At 43.8% G+C, this 13,757-nt stretch overlaps 1 protein-coding gene across 13 annotated transcripts in view; it reads left to right on the forward strand.

Annotated features, from left to right (window-relative positions):
* The window catches only part of SHLD1 (shieldin complex subunit 1), a 60,884-nt gene that overhangs the window by 25,288 nt on the left and 21,839 nt on the right, over window positions 1-13,757 (forward strand). For 12 of the 13 annotated variants that reach the window (XR_010388674.1, XM_064510101.1, XM_064510108.1 and 9 more), the window contains one exon: window positions 272-441. Coding sequence is in view for 11 of the 13 variants with exons in the window: in XM_064510101.1 (XP_064366171.1) it covers window positions 272-441 (170 nt within the window). In the remaining 2 variants the exon portion in view is untranslated. Of the gene's footprint in view, window positions 1-271; window positions 442-1,349; window positions 1,572-13,757 lie in introns of those variants that run through there. The other variant, XR_010388675.1, reaches the window with a different exon arrangement.

Consider the following 13,757-nt stretch of genomic DNA (forward strand, 5'->3'; position numbering starts at 1 on the left):
TCTGATGTGGACTCCTAGTTATCCTACGAAGGGCTGAGGGCTGTTGTCTCTGGGTTGTATTGTTTTGGGTTTTTTTCCCTGAACCTTTCACATCTTTAAACTTGCTCTTCCCCTTTTACTTTATTACTATTATTTTTTATTAAGTACCTAATGCTAAACAGCTTCTCTCAGCTCACGAAGTGGTGTAAAAACACCACATGTGCTGGGTTGATTTCTGCTTAGATTCTCATGCTCTAAAAACCCAGCTCAGTCACATTTGTCTCTGCTGCAGGGGGACCATGGAAGGAAAAGAGACCTCACCAAGTCTGCACTCAGAGGAGAGCAGCGTGTTGGACCTACCCTCTGCTTGTGACCTAGCAGAGAACTTTCTGCCTCCATGCAGCATGGAAAACAGTGAGGGGCCTTGCTTTTCTGTGGATACGCTTCCCTCCCCACCCCCAGGTAAGAGCTCCTGCCTCTCCATGTGCTTTTTCTGTTGCTTATTCGAACTGCCTAAATCAATATGCACCAACCACAGCAGTTTGCTACCAGTGTGGCTGCCTTGGCTTGAAACACAGTTTACCAGAGCAACAGTCCTTTCCTGCTTGACAAATACAGCATGTGCTGTGGGCTGATAAAACACAGGAGAGCAGTTCAGAGGATACTGTCATCTGCTAATGCTTTGACAACACTGTTTCTTCATGTTTAATGTATTCTCAGAGGAAGAGTTGCTTGGACCAACTCACAAAGCAGTCCTGAAGCTCTTCTAGGCATTGACAGGAAATAGTGTCTCAAATTAGTGTAGTCAGTAAGAAAACTTCTTAAGCTTTTCCTCTTATCCTCTTCACATGCTCATGATGCATCTTCTACCAGTGAGCTCAGGACACAGCTTCTGTAGTCTGTTACTTTAATTTCATAACAGGAAATGTTTGCTTGCGCTAATGATGTGAGTGTGATGAGAACTGCTTTGGTTCAACTCCTGGGAGACAGCAGATTTCTCACTTGAGGAGGACTGATTCCTGCAGAAATAGCGATTCAGGCCAGTCTGTCTCTTAGCAGTAGTAGCATATCTGAGAAGACCAAATGATGGCTGGCACATCCTGATTTCTGAATGCTTAAACTTACAACCTTCAAGCCTATTGAAATTGTTCCTAATTTGGGGGTTTTATACTGATACTGTTTTGCTTCTGCATCTTAGTGACCCAGGGCAGTGTCCATTTTCTAAGGAAACATTCATTCAGGTAGTTTGCCACTCTAACTCTGAGGGCCTTTGGACAGGTGTGTTGAAATCCTTTTAATGCTATGAAAAATGTCATTGGGTAGCCACTGTCAGTGGGTGACAGACTTGCAAATTTTCTTTCTTTTCACAGAGCAAATGATCAGTTATATGAAGATCTACTCTTCAGTTTGGGCATTAGTATTGAGTTGAGGTCTAAAGATGGTTGAAAACTTGGTTTTTAGTGGAACAGGATTTTTAGTGAATCTTATACAGAGGAGAAAAAAAAATCTGTCTTCTGCAATGAACCAAGAATTTTCATGAAAACCTAAATATTTAGAAGACTTAAAGCTGTCTGGTTTTGGTGAAAATCTGGCTCTTTGGAGACAAGGTTAGTACTCCTGCAGTGCTCTACTCCAGATCTTTGCAACAGGCCTTCATTCCTTGCTCTCTGGCCTTTGTGCTGCTTGCTGCCAACATCAGCAGGTTTGACTGCATTGACAACACTGCGTTTGGCAGTGGGAGGGACATTTATCTTGTCTCTCTAATGTTAAATCAGAATGCACTGACCCAGTACCATTTCTTGCTGTATATTTGTACCTGTTGGACTGAGGGCTAAGGTGGATTGTAGCAATTATATTTAATATTGAAGAGAAATTTGATCAGCAAATGTGTCCATATTTTTCTGGAGATGGTTTGTGAAGGCAAGGAGGAGACTTCTGTCTGCAGGCTGAACAGGTGGAACCTCACTGACAACATTTCTGATTGCTTTGGAGTACTAAGTAGTGTAAAAGTAGAGCTGGGCTCCTCTCCTTCCTCTGGCACTAACTAGGTGGTTTGCTCTGGCCTGAAGTAGGCTTGGAGTCAGACATCTGAGTATTTTCAGTGGGGATTCCAGTATTTTGCATGCTAAACAAGTAGAACAGCAGGATGTACCAAATTAATCTCACTCTGATATTGATTACTTGCCTATGCAGTTGTCTTCACTTCTGCTTGTAGGACATCCAGACCAAGTAATGACATGGGTAACCACTGGATACCAATCCTTGCTTTGTTTTTTCTATTGAAAATGCAGACCAGGAAGCCATATGTCTTCAGTTACTGATGAGGTAGATCTTTTATTGTATCCACTACTTTGGATCCACATTAGAGAGATACTGTGTGTTTTTGAGGGTTGTTTTTTGTTTGTTTGAGTCAGAGTGGTGACCACCCCTACAAAGAATGTCCTGATCAAACCTTTCCCTCTGCCCTGGGAGCAGAGGATGGGGGTAGTTCCCCTAGCAGTGCGGCAGGCTGGAAGGCATTTGTCTACTCAGATTTCACAAGCCCTGTGTCACAGGTATGAAGAAATTCTGGGAGCTGTGAGGCATTCCTGCAGTGCAGGTAGGACTGCCTTAATTACTCCAACTCCCTTTAGCAGGGCTTGGGGCAACTGGACTTGACTGCAGTGATAAATGGGATACACTGGAACTGTGTAAGCACTCAGCAGTCCTAAGACTGTTTTGAGGCATAGCTGTGGTGACATATACAGAAACAAAGATCTGCAGCCCTAAGCCCAAAGGAAACCAGTGTCAGGTGAGCTGTTTGCTGTGCATACATGGAATATGTAACTAGGAGTTCAGTACCGAGGTACACTGAGAGGCTGGTCCTGTGTCCTTGCCCTGTGTTCTTGCTAAAGAGAAAAACTATTGCACTGGACCCAGTTTATGCTCTGAACATCTTGGTTATTTTTACTTTATAACCAACAAGCATCAAACTTGCTTAAGCTGTCTTTCTTTTTTCTAAGGCAACTTCAGCTTTCTAATTCAATGAGATTAGTCATTATAGCAAAGGCAGGACTTTTTTTTAAAAACAATTCTTTGCCTGTGCCAGGCTTTTCTTGGACAAACTTTCTATCAGATGAATCTTGGATGAGGAAGGTACTTTGCTTGTTTACTTTCTGATGAGATACTGTAAGCTGCTAGTGTGACACAAGATAGATTAAGGGCTGGGGTGGCTATAGTTTATAACCCACAGAATGAAGGCCAGAAGATTGCCAGAAGGTGGGTTTTTTCCTTTTTCTGTGTGTGAGGGTTGGGGATCTCTTCACTGATTTAAAAGCACTTCCCAAAGGTGGTTAGGTCTCTGGGAACATGACAGCTTCCTTAGCAGAGAAGCAGACAGACCACAGTCACGTGCGTTGGACTGGGACTGACTAAAATACCATGCCATTCCACCCTCAGGAGCTGGAATGAATATGTAGGTAGTCCTGGTGCCTGAGTCACTAGTAATAGGTCTTAGTCTAGAGAAGCTACATCAGACATAATAGCAGAAGATAATATCCATTAGCCATGAAAACAGGGCCTCGTGAAAGCAGGCGTCCCTAGGCAAGAGAACAGTGGTTCTGTGGAAATACTGTTAAATACCGAAGTTACGTGTGAACGAGTGCTTTTAAGATTTGTGTGGGAGTGAGTCTTCTCCTGTAACAGCTCTGGACATGTGTACTTTTAGCTTAATGTCATACCAAAGGCAAGCGTTTATCAGCAATAGAATGAGAAAATTAAATTGGATCACTAAGCTTTTATGTCTCTATTTTTCCTTGTACTCCTCCCATTCATACTGGAAAACTAAACGACAAAAAAAAATTCATTGTTTATAGTATTTAAGCTGCACCATGCAGCAGCACAATGCTGCAGCAATAGCTTACTGGTTCCTCTGGACTGAGAAAAGCTGCCAACAAAAGTTTCTTTTTTTAAAAAAAAAAAGCCATGATTTTTGAACTGTTCTGTTTGCTTTCTGGGTTTTCAGACAACCAAGCATGTGTGCTAAACTAGGCAGGGATTTCCAGCTGGTTGACACAGCCCTCAGTTTTGTGGGCAGCTGTGATTTTTTTTTTTTCTGAGAAACTGCTGCAGAAACACGGTGAGTTCACATGCTTTGTTTTGCAGTGGGTTGTTATGTCTTTTATTAGCAACTGAAGAGTCATGCTACATCACTGCATGTGTTTGACCTGACTGAACGTGCTGTCTGCTGCTGGCAGTGTTTGCTCGCCTGTCAAGAGTTGCTCAATGTCTCTTACAGATCTGGGTTGTGTTTAGTAAAGTGGTCTGGCACAGCCTGTGCTTTTTCTGCATGGGAGTCGTGCATGTGTGCTGCCCGAGAAGCTGGAACTGAAGGGAGCAGGCTGTACTTTTAACGTCAGCAGCCACCTTTATGTGCTAGTGCTCGATGGATGCTTGGAGACTTACTTCAGCACCGAATTTGGGGTATTCATTCATTATTCAGGATACTGCGGAAATTATAGCTTGGCTGCCTGAGCTGCTGCTCTTACGTAAAGTAGTGGAATATCCAAAGTGGCTTTTGTCTGGCCATTTTGAAGACAAAATCTGAAGGCTGTAGACCTTTTATATAAAAGTCTCATTTAAAAGGTCTGTTTCCTGCTGCCCTCTAGTGAGCAATATGACTGGTTTCTGATGCTCCCAGGCTTGAATGTAGGAAATCACCAGCCCTCTAAGTCACATCTATTGCAATTATGGCTATACTGGGACTGGATTTTGCTGCGAGAATGAGGGGTCTTTAAAGCTTGGTTATTTGGGGCTTCTTCTGGATGCAGACATGATTGTGAGCCCCTCAAAGTTCAGTTTTTAACTGTCTCTTCATTTATCCCTGATACTGGTATAAACATCCACTTGCTTGTCAAGACAGGTGACTTATGTTTAGCTTATCAGAAGCAATGAAGTATCTATTTTCAAGTGAGAGTATGTCTGTTTTAATAACTTCTGACCAAGTGCACTCTTTCAAATCAAAATATTAAATTTTTCTTAATATTGAAATTTTCTCAGGAAAAAGTGGTGAAATGTTGCAGATCCTAATGTCTCCTAGAGACCTTGTGGTCCAGTGGGATAGTCTTCATGGGCTTGAATTCATACAGCTCCCTGAAGTGAGGGCCAGGCCCCTAGGTAGGCTAGCTTTGTGGTTTTGAGTTTTGCAGGGCTAATTTGCCAGGCAGCTCCTTGTGGTGCAGTTGCGTTGAATATTGAATGAAATAGCAAAGTGGAAATCTGCTATCCTATGTAAAGCAGCACAGGAAAACCTCCTGACACCAAAAATAAAGCCTTCAGCACCACTGCCTTAATGAGTTGCTGGAAGTCTTCATCTTCTGTAAATTTTTCAGCAGTGGGTTACATAACGCATCCAGCCAAAAAACAAATTCTGGAAAGAAAAAGCAAGTGTTTTCTTCTTAAGACTAAGAAAAATAATTCTATTTTAAGGAGAATGAGAGCACTGTATTTGTCACAGGTCTCATTTTTCCCTTACTGATGCTGCCTTTTAAGCTTCTGTTTCTCGGAGTACCTCTACCTTCTGTGGACGTGTACAGTCTGTACTAAACCATTAATATTTAAAATCAAGTACTGAGGAAATGTGTCGGTAGCCAGGACAAGGACTTTTGCTGCACACCAAGGGTGTCCGCCCAGATCCTGCAGTTCTGCACTTGAAAAAGTTTAGCAGTTTGCCTGCCGGCGGTGCTGGGAAGCAAAGGCACAGTGCAGCTGTGTGCTGGTGTCTCAGGTCTTGTGTTGCTCTGTTTGGAGTTGCACCTCCTTCTGCTCAGAGTGAATTTTCTTCTTCTACCTATTGCATGTTTTTGCCTTAAGGAGGATTTCACAGGTTGACTGTCATTAGATTAAACACAAATTAGGTTGTATCCACCTATCTTATTACCAAGCCCTAGAACAGGGCAAAGAGCATAGTGCATGTTTTGGATCTTATCCTTGAATCCTTAAAGTGCAGGCAAAATACCGAGCTTGGAATTTTTATATTTAAAGGTGGCTTTGGGAGACTGACTCTTTCCTCTTATGCATTTACTTTTAACTGAGCTTATAGGCTAACTAAACTCTTGCCCACCTTTCTATGTAAAGGCAGAAATGGAATGGATTGATTTCCAATTTGGGATGCTCCTGTCAAACTTTAAACCCTCCATAAACAGCAGATCGGCAGAAATGTTGCCAGGGATTTTCTTGCCTCTCTAGTGGCAGACCTAAGCGATTGCCTATCAAATTTATAACTGGATGTTGAAACCTCGTCCTGAACTGCTGTGTGATTACTGTGGAGCTGGGAGCTGATGGCTCATCCCTGTGGCAGTTTTAGGAGTGGGCCTGACCTGTAAGAAAGGACCATTGCTTAATGAGTCACCTTTTGCCAATAAACGCCAACACACTGAGTAGCTGTGGAGGATGATGGGGCAGCATTAGGGGCTTTTTTCTCTCCAAGTGGTGTGTGTGTGCATGTGTTTGTGGTGCTGGATTTAGAGCTTCAGATCCCAAGAAAGCATCTCCAGCTCTGATAGGCATGACAGATACAGTTCCAGGCTTCAGACATCAAACAGTAACTTTCACAGGTAGGGACTGATCCAGACCTTTATGCACTTCCCTGTTGACATTAACTAATACCAGTTTGGGCATGCAGAGCACAGCCCTGCAAAGAGCTGAGTAACTGTTTTCCCAGACTTCTTGGGGATTTGGCTGCTTAGCTCCTTGCAGGACTGAATGTTTTGTGCGTTGCATCAATACATCTTCTCTAAGTAGCAAAACTTAATTTGCTTTGTAATACGAAATGTTGCATCCTGATAGCACTCTTCCCCCCCCCCCCCAAAAAAAAAAAAAAAAAACAACCAACAAACCCCCCCCCCCAGCATAGGGGCTAAAGATGCACATAAGTGGAGACTTGCCAGTTTCTTACCTAGGAAATGTTTCATGTGAAGTCTAATGGCAAAGAAATGATTAGATCTGTGGTCTGAGCTAGATTTCCAGGGATAGTCTTTTCCCTTTTATTTTTCTGAAACTGCTCTTCTGTGAAGCTGCTGGCCTGTATGTGAGGAGTGTGTGTGATATGCCCAGGGTTTCCTGTTTGTTTTTGTTTTTTTAATGAATTGAGGCAAATTAGTCAAACATTCAAGACTGAATGTGCTAACTCAGAGCTAAATCCTGCTCTCATCCCATCTTCCTGGGATCCTCTTCCAGCCAAATAAGTTGCATTGACTGGATGGGAAATGCCCCTGGGGACAGAGGGGGCTCCTGTCATGGAGAGAGGAAAGGCTAAACTGCAACTCGTTGTCCCTTTTGGATGACCCGCTCTGAAATGCATGTTTTGTGGAAGTGCCCAGCTCTGAGCTGTTCCTCTGCCTTGGCTCTTGTAGGTACGGGAGCTGGTGCCCGCCCCAAGATGCCCCCTCAGCAGAGAGGCGCAGGCTTCATTCATGCCCTGGCTTGGAGGGTGGTGGGAGACATGAGCCTGGTGTGGGGAAGCAAAAAGGAGCTTGAGGCATGTGCTGAAATTTCTCTTAAATGCTTCAGACTTCTCGCTTGTAAATACTGAGCCACCTTCCTGGAAGACCTGAAGAGTTAAAGTTGGTGAGTGGCAGGGCTTTACCCAAATGAACTTTGGATTTACGTGGGTTTTGTCAGCTACCACTGACACACAGTGCAACAGGAAGCATATCCCGCTATGGGAAGTGCAGGCGGAGATGCCTTGCGTGGCACCTTGTCTCCAGCCGTGGATACTGGCAGTGTTTAACACACAGTGCAAGTACAAGTGATCCTGTCACTGCAAGCCTTTAGCTTCTAGGACTTCTGGTTTAGCAGTCACAGACAGTGTCTCCAGGTGTGCAGTTGCTGCTTATTTACCTTCAAGGCATTTATGGTCTTACAGATGTCTTGAATGTTCTCCCTCTTATTTTTTTGGCTAAAGAAACCGAATCTGATGTGGGTGAAAGAGTAACCTAAATCTCCTTGCTTTTAGTTCTCTGTGCTGTTTTGCGCTCTATTTTTCTTCCGTTTCCCCTGTGCTGAAACAAGGGGAATCCTTCCTTGCTGGCCACTGGACTGTGTCCTGAGTAAGTACAGTGGTCTCAAGGTACTCTGGAAGGTGTCTTACTGCCTAGGAATATAGCTCTGGGATCCCTGCAGGTAGATCAAAGTTGTCTTTCACTCTTCTCCTGGTCTTGCTGCTCACTGACTCAGTCCTCATGCTTTGTTCTGCTCTTTCCTGTCCCTGGAAAAATCCCTCCTTTGCACATTGTCTTGTCCCTTATTTGATGCTAAACTGTATTTTTTTATCCCCCACACATACACACACACACTTCTGCATTTTCCATCTACAGCTACCTACCTGTTATAGATTCCAGGTAATGTGGTCCTTTTTATACTAAGAAGTTCACTCACCTCTCACAAGGCCCTTGAGGCAGCCTGGATATATTTACTCAGCCTACAATTAAAGATTTGAAACCCTAAACGTGACTCTCCTACCCCGTGTGGCATGCCATCTCCCCAACATGATCCCTAAATCCAGTGCTATTTCAAGACACTTCAGGTTTTCAATTGGGTTTGCTCCCAAAACCCTGCTGCCCAAACTAAGCTGTTTTCAGTAAAGCCTTTGCCCTGCATCTGCCCTTGATGTTTGCTGTGGTTGTAGTGGTTGTGTTTTTGAGGTACTGGTTCCAGGCCTTCCTGGTTATCAGGCTCTGAGGTCTGGCTTAGATTTCAAATGGCAAAACTAAACTGAAGAGTTTTAACCATTTTAAAAGGTCACATGGCCCTACAAGTCAGTCTCGGGGAAAACAAATATCCTAGTTCAGTAGCAAATGCGGGGATTTACTGAATGTCAGGGGAAAGTGGAGAACTATCTATCCGCATAAAACAATGCGATACAAGACTTTATTGGAGCTTATATCAAGGAGGCTGCACAAAAGCTTGTACCTGCTTTTGGGATGCAATATAGCTAAGGCGATTATTTAATATATCAAAGGTGTGACTTGTTTCTCTTAAAGCTCCATCTACTGGAGATGAAGAACTAGGAATGTTTTAGCTTAAAGCAAAGACAGCATTCTGGCTGCTAACTGTAAAATACCCAATTCGTGACGCTCTAAAAAGAAAATAGCAAACCCTGAAAACAGGGCATATGCAAACGATATCTGTGTGTTAGATCTTGCTAATCTCTTACCAGCTGCCTGCTGCGAGAGGAGACGGCAAGGCTGCATGTCTGGCAGTAGGCACGCGGCGCTGTCTGCCCGCTGGTGGGACTGGCGTCTCTTCATCTTGCTTTGCTCTGCTGCAGTGGTGTAAGAGTCCCTCTGGGCCATTTCTTCCTTATCTTTATCTAAACCATTGGTCCAGTCCTGGCCTTTTATTTCCCTCATTACAGCTATCTGTGTTTGGCCATTGCTGTGACCTAATCTAATTCTGACTGCAGTAATTTCATTAGGGCAATTGTTTGAAGGTGGCTGCGAGGCAATTTTGGACATACTTTTATGCCAATGTTATTTTATCTTCCTAGGCCAGTTAGTGAGCCTTAGCTGTTTAAATAAGGAGGAATTAAATCCTGTAAGTAAACGACAGAACAAGACTTTGTTTAAGTCTTAATGCATAATTTTCCATCTTCTGATTTGTAGATATGGGCTCCTTTGAGGCAGAAGATCATAGGTCAGGAACAGCAAAGTATTAAAGTGTGTGGATTACAGAGGAGGGATAGACAGATTTAGATTAGTCTATGCCTTTCAACCATCATGTGTAACTAACACTGCCCCTAAATATTGGGGGGGGGGGGGGAGGGAAATAAAAATTTCTAAGACCTCAAGAGTTCATTATTGGCCAAAATAGATTGCTGTTGGCCAGAAGGGTTGTCTGGGTAGCCAGATGCCACTGGCTCTGCAAAGCTGCAAAGTAGAATACAGATGTGGCTGAAAAGCAGATCCTTGCACTGGGCTCCTCCTTGATGGGCACTTCCTTGTGCAACCCCGTTTTGTAAAATGCTTTTTTATTGAGAATCTAGTGTAAAGCTGCTTCTGTGCTTTGAGGCTTTTTTGGCAGTCCTGCTCAGCTTTGTCATTACCATGAGATCTGTGTTGCCCTTCAGAGTCATCAGTGGAGGTGGATCTGTCCTGTAGCATTCGGATGGCCCCTACAGTCTGCCGGATGCTGGCAGCAACCACAGTGCTACTGGAGGGAGCAGAGCATTTGCTGAAGTTAATAGTCCCCTGTAAAACAAAGATCCACATGATGTGACTGCCTTTGCTGCACTGAGCTCCCACCTGAAAGGGATTTGTCTATTAACTTTAGGGCCTAATTGTGACAATTTTCAGGGAAAGACTCTTGTAACAGATCTATATGGCATCTGGCATGTCCCTGGGTAGCTAGCACAGAAGCCATGGCCTAGGACAATGATTTCAGCTAGCAAATATAATTCCTTATCTATTCCTTCAAGAGCATGACTCCAAAATACGTTAACCCCAGGGATACTAGTTGCTTGCACTGGATTTGGTGCTTTTGTGTGTTTGTGTATGGCTGTGCTAATCTATTCCGTGCCCTCTGGAGCGGTGGCTTCTGCTGGCCTGTTGCAGGCCGTAGGAAGGGGCTGGAGGATCTAGCTTTTTCCTGTGCTAATTTAGTGCGAAGTCACAGATTTTTATAAAACAGATAAATGCCTGCCTTAGCCTTGTTGGCTCGGCCTTGCCTGGAGACTGCTTTCACCACCTGCACCTCACTCAGGTGCTGGCTTTGAGCAAGCAACGAGAGCCGTTTCCTTCACATGATTAAAATCAAAAGCACAGGCTGCTCTTGCAGAGCAGCTAATCTGCTTGATAGCCCTGCTTGTTCCCTGCAGCAATATTGTGGCTATGTGCAAGGGTGCTTAAGTGTCAATAGGAAGGAGATGGGCTGAATGAAAGCACAGAATTCAGGGAAGGGAAACAGGAAATTAAAGTGTCTGAGGCTGAAAGAGTCCAGTAATCCTGTGGAAAAGGGGTTTTGTTTAGTCTTGATATCTAATAAGCTTTGGTTCATTTTGTGATTATTTTGAAGCTCTAGGAACAATTGCTGATGTTATTACAGAGCTGGAAGGGTGTGAGAAGACTAGTAGTGAAGACAGTGATAAAGGGAACATTTTTCCATGTGTGGGGAGCTGGACAGCCTTTCCTCTCTGCCTGGCACCATGGGAACACTTTAATTGTAGTACATTTTCTCTTTTTCAGTAAGGTTGCACTTTTGTGCTGAATTGCTAGGTAACCTTTCATTGCTGCACTTAACATTGAGAAGTGACTGTTGATCAATGTTTGCATGTTATTTAGATTGAGGCATCTAAAAAGTACTTGACAAAGCAAAGGGCTGGGAGAACGTCCTCTGCTTTCTTGGGCATGGTGGTGAATTTGGCCACCACTTGCATGCAGTGGGAGGATGCTTATCAGGCTTTTTCCCAGGCTGCTTTGCAGAATCTGGAGGCAGACAGTCGTCCTGCAAGGAAATGGGCTTTCCTTTTCGGCCCTGTTGCTTCCCTACTTTGAAAAGATCTTTTCAAAGGCACGTAGGAGAAGGTTTCATAAGATTACCCTCTACAACACCAAAGCTGTTGACATGACTTCTCTGCAGTTACTTGGTTGCACAGAGGCTGTGATACCTGAGGGCAGGTCCTGGAGAGGAATCCATCCTTCCAGATCCACTCTTGTGATGGACTTGGAGCAGCTTCCTTCCTCATGGCAGATTGGATGTCTGGTTTCCTTCATCTGCGCACTCTCTTTTGGTGGAAACCCAGCAAGTGTCCCATCTCTTCTTTGCAATGCTTTGTCCCGGTAGAAGTTGGGTTGAATCTTTCATAGTGGTACGTGTCTAAACAAGGATAATACAAACCAGATTTCAATGTATGTCAAAGTAATGAGGGTGCTAAATGTTTGAAACAGAGAGGCAAAGAAAGAAGTTCACTTACCTGTGGGGAGGGGAAGAAAAAATCCTCATAGGGTGTATTTTGGCTCTAAAATGCTGTAGAGAAGTTTGCTGTTAGCTGTAACTCTCATGCCTGTGATTCTTTCAATGCAGAGACCGTAGAGGAGAGCAGCAACATGAAGTGATTTGACTCTAGCTCCTGCAGGCCCTGCAATAAGGTGTCCAAGTTAAATTGTCCCATTTTCAGTTCTCTCTTAAAGAGAAGTATTGTTTGCAGAAAACAGTTTCAATGAAATTCCACTTTTCCCTAACAATTAGGGAGGAGTAGCTACAAAGCAGTTGTGGGGCCAGGGCAAGCTTTCATAATGCGTGGAGTTCAAGCATTTTTCTGCCAGCAGCAGTGAGATATGCTGGCGTAGACATGACTGTTTCTAATCACTCTGATCAGTATTATCAAGATGCTTTGAGAAAAGGAGGCTGAGACAAACCCCTGCCAGAGGAAGGGTGTGAATCTGGGAGTTTGCTGCTCTTGCAGTCGCTGCACTTTCTCTCCAGGTGACTTTTCTGGTAGGCCATTGATCTCATAGGTGTGCAAGAACAGCCGTACAGCTGAAGCCTCTCCACTGAATGTTGTTTTTTTTTTTTTCCTTGAAGAATAATGTATGCCTTGAATCCTTAAGTCACTGATATAACCAGGGGAAACTGCAGAGGCATGTGACTGTTCCTGATACCCTGACCTTTGTTCATGGCACCTTCTCATTAGTGTTAGATTTTGCTCCCAAGATGTTGGTTTCTTTCTCGAATAATAAAGCTCCTCTTTGCAGCTTGGCATTATGGTCTTGCAGTGCAGATATGGCAGAAGTGACCCAAAATGCGTACGTTTATGCTGAGCAGCCAGCAAATGGCAAAACATGAAGCGACTGTAATACTCTGGTTATGTAAAACCAGCACTGCCCTTCCCTGCTGTCTGCAGAGCCTGTCTTGGTGTCTTGGCTTGTCAGCTGCATTGCTTATGTGTAGGTGGTAAAGTTCTGCGAAAATGGTTTAAAATCCCAACTTCAATCACAAAGGATGACTGGTTAGGGCAGAATGACTGGGGAAAAAAAAGTCCAAGGGAAGACAACGGGTTGCATTGGGCCACGTGTCTGAGTGTGTTTGTATACACATGCTGCTCCTGCTCTGCTGCTGCTCTTTTATGTAACTCATCATAGTTATTGCTGAGGTGGCAAACTGTCCTGGAGCTGCATAAATAAATCATCAGATATTCTTTTATTCCCAGTTTATGGGCCTAGGTTATGTAATCAACATGTGCCAGAGCACGCTGTTCTGAAATCCTGGCATCTCTGGAGCGCGTCTGGATGTCTTGGAGATAAGGTATATAAGATCCTGAAGCACCTGCCTGTCCTAAGCAGTGAACTCATTCAGCAATGGAGAATGTCACTTTGTCACTGCATTAGCAAGATTTTCACTTTTGCTTTTCCTGGCCTGATTCTAAAAGCAGGGGGGTTTCTACCTTGCAGTTTGTCAAAATATGTCCTGTTCCACAAAACATCTCAGAGGAGACTTAGAGGCCTGAATTTTCTGTATGAAGTTCAGGCTCTTTTGGGTATGTGTTTCTCTTCTTTACGAGGAGGTTTTCACTACATGTATCTGTTTATCATTCAAACCTTTTCTCCGAGTCGAGTCACGTAGCATGGCTGTGTGCTGGAAAAATAATCGAGAGTTTATTGTGCCCAAAAGGTTCTGCACTGACAATCCTCATTGAAGTGCAGCAAGAGAAAACAAGATGCGTCTGCTGTGACTGCCGTGGTCTCGTATCACTTCTGAATTTATTTCTTGGCTTTGAAGCTCCTTTGGATGTTGCTGTGAATTGG

This window comes from Dromaius novaehollandiae, chromosome 3, assembly GCF_036370855.1.
Source record: "Dromaius novaehollandiae isolate bDroNov1 chromosome 3, bDroNov1.hap1, whole genome shotgun sequence".
Classification (NCBI taxonomy): Eukaryota; Metazoa; Chordata; class Aves; order Casuariiformes; family Dromaiidae; genus Dromaius; species Dromaius novaehollandiae.